The 10,822-nt window shown below is 47.5% G+C and overlaps 1 protein-coding gene across 3 annotated transcripts in view; it reads left to right on the forward strand.

Annotated features, from left to right (window-relative positions):
• ESCO2 (establishment of sister chromatid cohesion N-acetyltransferase 2) overlaps nucleotides 1-10,239 on the forward strand; it is a 33,893-nt gene extending 23,654 nt beyond the window's left edge. For all 3 annotated transcript variants that reach the window (XM_056562995.1, XM_056562997.1, XM_056562996.1), the window contains exons 6-10: nucleotides 2,336-2,467; nucleotides 3,173-3,262; nucleotides 5,417-5,560; nucleotides 5,902-6,077; nucleotides 9,429-10,239. In XM_056562995.1, the coding sequence (XP_056418970.1) occupies nucleotides 2,336-2,467; nucleotides 3,173-3,262; nucleotides 5,417-5,560; nucleotides 5,902-6,077; nucleotides 9,429-9,561 (675 nt within the window). In that variant the 3' untranslated portion in view covers nucleotides 9,562-10,239. The remainder of the gene's footprint in view (nucleotides 1-2,335; nucleotides 2,468-3,172; nucleotides 3,263-5,416; nucleotides 5,561-5,901; nucleotides 6,078-9,428) is intronic.
• Nucleotides 10,240-10,822: the final 583 nt, after the last annotated feature.

The following is a 10,822-nucleotide window of genomic DNA, read 5'->3' on the forward strand; positions in this document are numbered from 1 at the left end:
GTGCTGCTGTGGACCCTTCTCCTTCCACTGTGTAATTGTCTGTGACCTTCCATCAGCCTACCCCTCTCCTGACCTCCTCTGTGCTGCTGTGGACTCTTCTCCTTCCACTGTGTGATTGTCTGTGACCTTCCATCAGCCTACCCCTCTCCTGACCTCTTCTGTGCTGCTGTGGACCCTTCTCCTTCCACTGTGTAATTGTCTGTGACCTTCCATCAGCCTACCCCTCTCCTGACCTCCTCTGTGCTGCTGTGGACCCTTCTCCTTCCACTGTGTAATTGTCTGTGACCTTCCATCAGCCTACCCCTCTCCTGACCTCCTCTGTGCTGCTGTGGACTCTTCTCCTTCCACTGTGTGATTGTCTGTGACCTTCCATCAGCCTACCCCTCTCCTGACCTCCTCTGTGCTGCTGTGGACCCTTCTCCTTCCACTGTGTAATTGTCTGTGACCTTCCATCAGCCTACCCCTCTCCTGACCTCCTCTGTGCTGCTGTGGACTCTTCTCCTTCCACTGTGTGATTGTCTGTGACCTTCCATCAGCCTACCCCTCTCCTGACCTCCTCTGTGCTGCTGTGGACTCTTCTCCTTCCACTGTGTAATTCTGTCTGTGACCTTCCATCAGCCTACCCCTCTCCTGACCTCCTCTGTGCTGCTGTGGACTCTTCTCCTTCCACTGTGTGATTGTCTGTGACCTTCCATCAGCCTACCCCTCTCCTGACCTCCTCTGTGCTGCTGTGGACTCTTCTCCTTCCACTGTGTGATTATCTGTGACCTTCCATCAGCCTACCCCTCTCCTGACCTCCTCTGTGCTGCTGTGGACTCTTCTCCTTCCACTGTGTAATTCTGTCTGTGACCTTCCATCAGCCTACCCCTCTCCTGACCTCCTCTGTGCTGCTGTGGACTCTTCTCCTTCCACTGTGTGATTGTCTGTGACCTTCCATCAGCCTACCCCTCTCCTGACCTCCTCTGTGCTGCTGTGGACCCTTCTCCTTCCACTGTGTAATTGTCTGACCTTCCATCAGCCTACCCCTCTCCTGACCTCCTCTGTGCTGCTGTGGACTCTTCTCCTTCCACTGTGTGATTGTCTGTGACCTTCCATCAGCCTACCCCTCTCCTGACCTCCTCTGTGCTGCTGTGGACTCTTCTCCTTCCACTGTGTAATTCTGTCTGTGACCTTCCATCAGCCTACCCCTCTCCTGACCTCCTCTGTGCTGCTGTGGACTCTTCTCCTTCCACTGTGTGATTGTCTGTGACCTTCCATCAGCCTACCCCTCTCCTGACCTCCTCTGTGCTGCTGTGGACTCTTCTCCTTCCACTGTGTAATTCTGTCTGTGACCTTCCATCAGCCTACCCCTCTCCTGACCTCCTCTGTGCTGCTGTGGACTCTTCTCCTTCCACTGTGTGATTGTCTGTGATCTTCCATCAGCCTACCCCTCTCCTGACCTCCTCTGTGCTGCTGTGGACCCTTCTCCTTCCACTGTGTAATTGTCTGACCTTCCATCAGCCTACCCCTCTCCTGACCTCCTCTGTGCTGCTGTGGACTCTTCTCCTTCCACTGTGTAATTGTCTGTGACCTTCCATCAGCCTACCCCTCTCCTGACCTCCTCTGTGCTGCTGTGGACCCTTCTCCTTCCACTGTGTGATTGTCTGTGACCTTCCATCAGCCTACCCCTCTCCTGACCTCCTCTGTGCTGCTGTGGACCCTTCTCCTTCCACTGTGTGATTGTCTGTGACCTTCCATCAGCCTACCCCTCTCCTGACCTCCTCTGTGCTGCTGTGGACTCTTCTCCTTCCACTGTGTAATTGTCTGTGACCTTCCATCAGCCTACCCCTCTCCTGACCTCCTCTGTGCTGCTGTGGACCCTTCTCCTTCCACTGTGTGATTGTCTGTGACCTTCCATCAGCCTACCCCTCTCCTGACCTCCTCTGTGCTGCTGTGGACTCTTCTCCTTCCACTGTGTAATTGTCTGTGATCTTCCATCAGCCTACCCCTCTCCTGACCTCCTCTGTGCTGCTGTGGACTCTTCTCCTTCCACTGTGTAATTGTCTGTGACCTTCCATCAGCCTACCCCTCTCCTGACCTCCTCTGTGCTGCTGTGGACCCTTCTCCTTCCACTGTGTGATTGTCTGTGACCTTCCATCAGCCTACCCCTCTCCTGACCTCCTCTGTGCTGCTGTGGACCCTTCTCCTTCCACTGTGTGATTGTCTGTGACCTTCCATCAGCCTACCCCTCTCCTGACCTCCTCTGTGCTGCTGTGGACTCTTCTCCTTCCACTGTGTAATTGTCTGTGATCTTCCATCAGCCTACCCCTCTCCTGACCTCCTCTTCTCTTTGCAGGATGCTGGTCAGAAGCACTTCGGTCCGGTGTTGTGCAGCACCTGCGGGATGATCTATGCGGCGGCCAGTGTAGAGGATGAGGCGCAGCATGCACAGTATCACCAGAGACTGCTGGAGAGCATCCGCTATGTGGTAAGGACCTTCCCCACCGCCAGCCCTTATGGTCAGATGATCACCAAGATCTCTGCTTGTTGTCAGTGACTGAGAACATCATTCTTGTTTACACCTGTTCTGACCTATTACTTCTCACAGCTGAGGGTTTTTTGTTTAAAGGGGTACTCTGCCCCTAGACATATTATCCCCTATCCAAAGGATAGGGGATAATTGTCTGGTAATGGGGACCCCCGCTATCTCCCTACTGCACCCAGCGTTCGTTTAGAGCGTCGGGTGCCACGCCGTAGGCTCGTGACCTCATGACCACGCCCCCTCAATGCTAGTCTATGGGAGGGGGCGTGATGGCCGCCACACCCCCTCCCATAGACTAGCATTGAGAGGGGGTGGCCGTGATGTCACGAGCCTCCACCCCGCATCGTCAGTCATCCAGCACGGACTGTGCATCCGGATGTCTGGGGTGCCGCAGCTGAGATTGCAAAGGTCCCCAGCGGCAGGATCCCCGCGATCAGACATCGAATCCCCTATCCTTTCACCCCTTTAACCTAAGCCAGTGTATTTCTGTTCACTGACAGCCAGCAGAGATGGAGAAGACTGGATAGATGACCATAACTTCCCACTAACTTCTCAGGGTCTTTTGTATATATATTTTTTTTTTTTGTCAAAATTTTTGTTTTATTTTATTATTTATATATTTTTTTCCATAATACTTTTCACCGTTTACAGGGTTGGAAAAAAGAGCGAGTTGTGGCCGAATTCTGGGACGGAAAGATCCTAATGATTTGCCCTGAAGATCCAAAATACGCCCTGAGAAAGGTGGGGAACAAATTGCGCCGGCAGATAGGGGCGTAGAAAGTCACCAGATTACTGGGGATCCCAGATTGACAGATGTGGATTGTGTAAGAGATGATAAAGAACATTCACTCACCTTGTACTGATCCTGAATGACGTCACAAACAAAGCTGCGCTCGCTATTCTGCTGTGAATGTCTGGAACCTCTGCGTCTATACAGAGAACGTACCACAGAGCGCGCACCAGGTGTAAAGTGGGATTTTATAAGCTGAAGTTCGGGATATCCTAATGCCATTTTTTTATTTATTTTTTTACTACGTACAAATTCCAATTACCGATTTCCCCCCCCCCCCCCCCCCTTTTATATTTATATATATATATAATTTTTTTTTTTCTGTCATGTGACCGCAGAGGTGGCTCTTGACTTTGTGTAGCCCTCACTGACAATTAAGATATACCCCCACTAGTTAGGTAGGCATTCCCCCTATTGAGTAGAAGCCCCTAGTAGGAAGGTTATTCTCTGCTCTCCCCCCCCCCCCCCCCCCATTTAGGTAAAGTAGGGAGTTCCTTCCCTCTCTCCCCATAAGATAGAAGCCCCCAGAAGATGGGTAGGGTATCCCCCTATAGGTACAAGCCCCCAGAAGATAAGAATCCCCCTATTGAAGTCCCCATTAGGCAGGTAGGTAGGGGACCCTCCCCTTTTAGGTAGAAGCCCCCAGCGGGTGGGTGGTCAGACAGGGAACCTCCTGTTCCCCCTCCAAAAGAAAATGTACATGAATTCCTGCAGATGGCCCAGATACCCGTCCCAATACCCACAGACCATAAATAACCCCCCCCCCCCCCCCCCCCCTCACCTTCCCTTGGCTCTCGGGCTCTGATCCTTTGCTCTGTTCATGGTGCAGAACCGTCTCCTGTACCTCATGTGATGACGTATTTCATCAAACGGCCGATCCTGCGCCATTCCGAGTAACATAGCGAACAGTGAAGAGGCCTCAGGGCGGGAGCGGAGGGAACGTTGGAGAGATTTTTTGTTTTCTTCCTGAAGCAGCAGGAAGGACCGTTTTGAAATTCGGAGCAGAATTTGGTTAATGCAGCTGTGGATGTGACTGCAGTGTAAAGCTTGGTGTAATGCAGGATCGGTACAAGGTGAGTGGTTTTATGTAGATTTTAGCTTATACTGTTCTTGTCATACAAGAGTCTTAAACTCTAGTCACATCCAGAGCTGCGTTCAAAATCCGTCAGTGTAAAACTTGTATGGTTGTGAATTACAACAGAATACAGCTCTGGGTGTGACTAGAGTATGAGACACAATGTAGTGGTACGGTAAGAATAGAGCAATGGAATTCACACCATGGTCCTCCGGATATTGCAAAACTACAACTCCCAGCATGCTGTCCGGGCCCTGCTAGCAGTTTAGTTTTGCAATATCCGGGGGACCACAGTCTAGTCATTCCTAGAGCTGCATTCTGTTACCGCTGAGCAGTGCTTTATGGGAGATCAAATGACCCCAGGGTGTTTGGCCATACATCCGATTTTTGAAAGCAGCTTTGGCTGTGACTGGAGGAAAGGGCTTTTATTTTTTATTTTATCCTATTTAGCAATTAACCCCTTAGGGACTCAGACTATTTTCACCTTAAGGACTCAACAAATTTTTGTTTTTGCATTTTCGTTTTTTTTCCTCCTTCCCTTCTAAAAATCATAACGCTTTCAATTTTGCACCTACAGACCCATATAAGGGCTTGTTTTTTGCGTCACCAATTGTATTTTGTAATGACATCACTTTTTTTATTATATATATATATTTCTTTTTTTTTTTTTTTTTTTTTTTTTTACACTACTGCCGGGATTCTTTTACTTTCGCTTTTGACCCCGCGATCAACTTTCATCGCGGCGTCTAAAGGGTTAATGCCGGGCATCAGCCCGATCGGCCATGCTTGGCATTAGCCGCCGGTCCTGGCTGCCCGTAGCAACCGGGAACCACCGGGTTTAACCCGTTTTTCCGCCATTGAGAATGGTTTAAACCCATTAACCTGGATCAGGGCGTGCCTTTACGCCCTGAGTACTTGAGGATCGGGGATGCAGGGCGTATGCATACACCCTGCATCCCCAAGACGTTAAATGATGGTAAAAGTGAAAATTGCATTTTATGTTTTGTTTTTTTCTTCTTTTTACTTGCAGGCGGAGGAGGTGCGAGAACTTGTGGACACGGAGCTTGGCTTCCAGCAGACGAGCCTGAATTCTCCCAGTAGGACCCGCACTTACCTGTTTGTGACCAATGATAAGAAGATAGCCGGGTGCCTGATCGCCGAGCCCATCAAACAGGTACGGTCACACCCGCTAGAACAGAGGCCTGGAGCAGTATTTCCTAACCAGGGTGCCTGCAGGTGTTGCATAACTACAACTCCCAGCATGCCTGGACAGCCATTGGCTGTCCGGGCATGCTGGGAGTTGTAGTTTTGCAACAGCTGGAGGCACCCTGGTTGGGATACACTGGCCTACAAGGCCATACATTGCAAAGAAACAAAATTCCAATACTCCGGCATAATGTAATGCCAGACAATTAGACTGCACTATATCTAGAAGATGGTGTTGCCCATTGCGGCCTCTAGGAGGCATTACAGGTCTGCTGGTCTCACATTGCAGCGTCCGTTTCCATTTTGCAGGCGTTCCGGGTCCTGGCGGAGCCACCGTCTCCTGACACGAAGTCCACGCTGGAGCGGCACCGAGCCTGGCGCTGCTCCTCAGAACCTCAGCCGGCCATCTGTGGCATCAGCAGGATCTGGGTGTTCGCCCTGATGCGCAGGAAAGGCATCGCCAGCCGTATGGTGGACACCGTGAGGTAAGTAAGGGCGTGGATCTGTGTGTTTAACCCCTTCATGATGCAGATTTTTTATATTTATTTTTTGCAATATTTTTTTTTCCCTCTCATAATAGCGATAATGCTTTTTTAAATGAGGTTCTGATGAGGCTTGTTTTATGTGCCATCAATTATGTATGGCAAAGCCAAAAAAAACAACAGCTTCGCCATTATATGTCCTCTAAACGGGGGTCACTGGCTGTGTCCTTACCCATGAGTTTTGAGTGACTGTCGGAGTGGGCCCCAGATGAAGGGTCTTCTCTCTGATATCTGCTCTGTCCTTCTCATGCCCCCGGATGGAGAGGCTACATGCTATGTTGGGAGGAAGCCCTCCATACCTCTCTCTCTCTTCCTCAGTGGCGGGTGATTTGGGAGCGTGCCTCTAAGGAATCCATTTGCACGGCCTTCAAAGAGACCCAATTTAAAATGCTAATGGGATGGTACCATACTCCTGAACAAGCTCAATCCTTCTATCCCTCCCCAATACTGGCATTGTGGGGTTGGTTTGGGTACTGTTTTTCACATATTTTGCTTGTGATGTCATAGCCCCAACCCCTCATGCTGTTTTTTTTGGTTTGTTTTTTGTTTTTTTATATGGGGCAAAAAAGTATTGTTAGCCACCAATTGTGAAAGTTCTCCCACTTATAAAGATGAGAGGCTGTAATTTCCATCATAGGTTATAACCTCAACTATGAGAGACAGAATGAGAAAAAATATCTATAAATCACATTGTCTGATTTTTAAAGAATTTATTTGCAAATTATGGTGGTAAATAAGTATTTGGTCACCTACAAAAAAGAAGATTTCTGTCTCTCACAGACCTGTAACTTCTTCTTTAAGAGTCTCCTCTGTCCTCCACTCGTTACGCGTATTAATGGCTCCTGTTTGATCTTATCAGTATAAAAGACACCTGTCCACAACCTCAAACAGTCACCCTCCAAACTCCACTATGGCCAAGATCAAAGAGCTGTCGAAGGACACCAGAAACAAAATTGTAGACCTGCACCAGGCTGGGAAGACTGAATCTGCAATAGGCAAGCAGCTTGGTGTGAAGAAATCAACTGTGGGAGCAATTATTGGAAAATGGAAGACATACAAGACCACTGATAATATCCCTCGATCTGGGGCTCCACGCAAGATCTCACCCCGTGGTGTCAAAATGATCACAAGAACGGTGATCAAAAATCCCAGAACCACACGGGGGGGACCTAGTGAATGACCTGCAGAGAGCTGGGGCCAAAGTAACAAAGGCTACCATCAGTAACACACTATACCACCAGGGACTCAAATCATGCAGTGCTAGATATGTCCCCCTGCTTAAGCCAGTACATGTCCGGGACCGTCTGAAGTTTGCTAGAGAACATTTGGATGATCCAGAAGAGGATTGGGAGAGTGTCATATGGTCAGATGAACCAAAGTAGAACTTTTTGGTAAAAACTCAACTTGTCGTATTTGGAGGAGAAAGAATGCTGAGCTGCATCCAAAGAACACCATACCTACTGTGAAGCATGGGGGTGGAAACATCATGCTTTGGGGCTGTTTTTCTGCAAAGGGACCAGGATTACTGATCCGTGTAAAGGAAAGAATTAATGGGCCATATATTGTGAGATTTTGAGTGAAAACCTCCTTCCTTCAGCAAGGGCATTGAAGATGAAACGTGGCTGGGTCTTTCAGCATGACAATGACCCAAACACACCGCCCGGGCAACGAAGGAGTGGCTTCGTAAGTAGCATTTCAAGGTCCTGGAGTGGCCTAGCCAGTCTCCAATTCTCAACCCCACAAAAAACCTTTGGAGGAAGTTGAAAGTCCGTGTTGCCCAGCGACAGCCCCAAAACATCACTGCTCTAGAGGAGATCTGCATGGAGGAATGGGCCAAAATACGGCACGGGAGGGTTATGAAGCGAGCTCAGGAGCTGAGCTCGCATCATAACCGCACAGTCCTTGCAGCTGTCAGCAGCCCGGGACCTGTGGCTAATGCCGGACATCGCAGTTCTGGCAGATGTCCGGCATTAACTCTTTAGACGCGGTGATCAAAGTTGATTGGCGCGTCTAAAGTGAAAGCTTCCCGGCAGCTCAGTCAGGCTGATCGGGACCATCACGGTAAAATCGTGATGTCCTGATCAACTAGGACACATCAGGAGGGGGCCTTACCTGCCTCCTGCGAGTCCAATCGCCGATTGATTGCTTCAAGCCTGAAATCCAGGTTTGAGCAATCAACCGTCGATAACACTGATCAATGCATTGCAATGGCAGTGATCAGTGTATTGAATCAATGTACTGCATGTTATAGTCCCCTATGGGAGCTACAACATTGCAAAATACAAAAAGTTAAGAAAGATGATTTAACCCCTTCCCTAATAAAAGTTTGAATCGCCCCCCTTTTCCCATAAAAACAAAAACTGTGTAAATAAAAATAAACGTGGTATTGCCGCGTGCGTAAATGTCCGAACTATAAAAATATATCATTAATTAAACCGCACAGTCAATGGCGTACGCGCCCAAAAAATCCAAAATAGTGTCTTTTTGAAAAAATTATTAAAAAGCGATCAAAAAGTCTGATCAAAACAAAAATGGTACCGGTAAAAACTTCAGATCACAGCGCAAAAGTTATAGGGGTCAGAAGATGACAATTTTAAACGTATACATTTTCCTGCATGTAGTTAGGATTTTAGTGATGTAGTAAGACAAAATCAAACCTATATAAGTAGGGGATCATTTTAATCGTATGGACCTACAGAATAAAGATAAGATGTCATTTTTACCGAAAAATGTACTACGTAGAAACGGAAGCCCCCAAAGGTTACAAAATGGCATTTTTTTCTTCCATTTTGTTGCACAATGATTTTTTTCCCATTTCGCTATAGATTTTTGGGTAAAATGACTGATCATTACAAAGTAGAATTGGTGGCGCAAAAAAAGCCATTATATGGATTTTTAGGTGCAACATTATAAGGGTTATGATTTTCAAAGGGCAAAAAGGAAAGTGGAAAATGCTATGTCCTTAAGGGGTTAAAAATTGGGTAAAGGGGATGATTTTGACCTTTTTATTTGGGGAGGGGCTTATGTATGCTTTAAAAAAAAAAATATATATATATATTTACATTTTTGGGTAGGGTCACACGTGCGGCATTTTGCTGCGAATATTAGTTGAATAGTTGAACCGCTACAGGGAGAATCCAGTGCCTGATGGTGGCGCCACTGCCGCTTCTCTATTGTAAATGTGGACCGGCCCTTCATCCATCCATCCATCCATCGTGACTGTAGAGAAGATTCTTATATAAAGTGTCTTGTTACTTCCTCATTTCACGTGTTTCCCCCCCTTTTGTCTTCCAGGAGTTCATTCGTCTACGGCTCGCGCCTGACGACCGACGAAATTGCCTTCTCCGACCCCACGCCGGACGGGAAGCTTTTCGCCAGCACCTACTGCGCGGTCCCTGACTTCCTGGTCTACAACTTCCTCAGTTAGATGTTTCCGCAGTCATCCATAACCTCCCAGCCATTGCAATATCTACCTGCATCAGGGCATGCTGGGAGTTGTAGTTTTGCGGTGGCTGGAGTTCCGGGTTTCGAGTTTGTTGCACTTTCTTTCTTTTGCTTTTTGTTTGCTGCTAGAACAGATTGTCCTCGTGTTTTGTTTATAAAGTTGGGATGAGGAGAGGATTTTATTCAGTTTTTTTATATATATATTTTTTTTTTATATTTAGTATGTTAAAGGGGTACTCCACACCTAGACATCTTATCCCCTAGCCAAAGGATAAGGGATAAGATGTCTGATCGCGCGGGGGCCACAGCTGGCACCCCCAAAATCTCTGCAGTGCGGGTGTCGTGACGTCACAGCCAGGCCCCCTCATGACGTCACTGCCACGCCCCCTCAATGCAAGTCTATAGGAGGGGGAGTGGTGGCTGTCACGCCCCCTCCCATAGACTTAAATTGAGGGGGCGTGGTGTGACGTCACGACCGCCGCTGCCCGCTCCAAGCTTTCGGAACAAAATGTTCCACACGCTGGGGCAGCGGAGTACCCCTTTAAGGAGGGTTCAAAGCCGGGATCTCGGAGCAGATGGAGTGTCCTTTAGTGTCTTGTTTTCTGCCTTCAGTAGTTAAAGGGGTTATCCTGGGAATTTTTTTTTTTTTTTTTTTTTTTTTTTTTTAATATATCAACTGGCTCCAGAAATTTAAACAGATTTTTAAATTACTTCTGTAAAAAAAAAAATATTAATCCTTTCAATACTTATTAGCTGCTGAAGTTGAGTTGTTCTTTTCTGTCCAAGTGTTCTCTGATGACACGTGTCTCGGGAACTGTCCAGAGTAGAAGCAAATCCCCATAGCAAACCTCTTCTACTCTGTGCAGTTCCCGAGACAGACAGAGATGTCAGCAGAGAGCACTGTTGCCAGACAGAAAACAACAACTGCACTTCAGCAGCTGATAATTATTGGAAGGATTAAGATTTTTTAATAGAAGTAATTTACAAATCTGTTTAACTTGCTGGAGCTAGTTGATCCAGAAAATTATTATAATTTTTTTTTTTTTTTTTTTTAGAATATCCCTTTTAAAGGCAGTGTTTCCCAACCAGGGTGCCTCTAGCTGTTCTAAAACTACAACTCTCAGCATGCCCGGACAGCCGTTGGCTGTCCGGGCATGCTGGGAGGTGTAGTTTTGTAACATCTGGAGGCACCCTGGTTGGGAAATACTTAGAAAAACAAAAGCGGATTCTTTTAACTTTAAAGG

Source organism: Hyla sarda, chromosome 3, assembly GCF_029499605.1.
Source record: "Hyla sarda isolate aHylSar1 chromosome 3, aHylSar1.hap1, whole genome shotgun sequence".
Classification (NCBI taxonomy): domain Eukaryota; kingdom Metazoa; phylum Chordata; class Amphibia; order Anura; family Hylidae; genus Hyla; species Hyla sarda.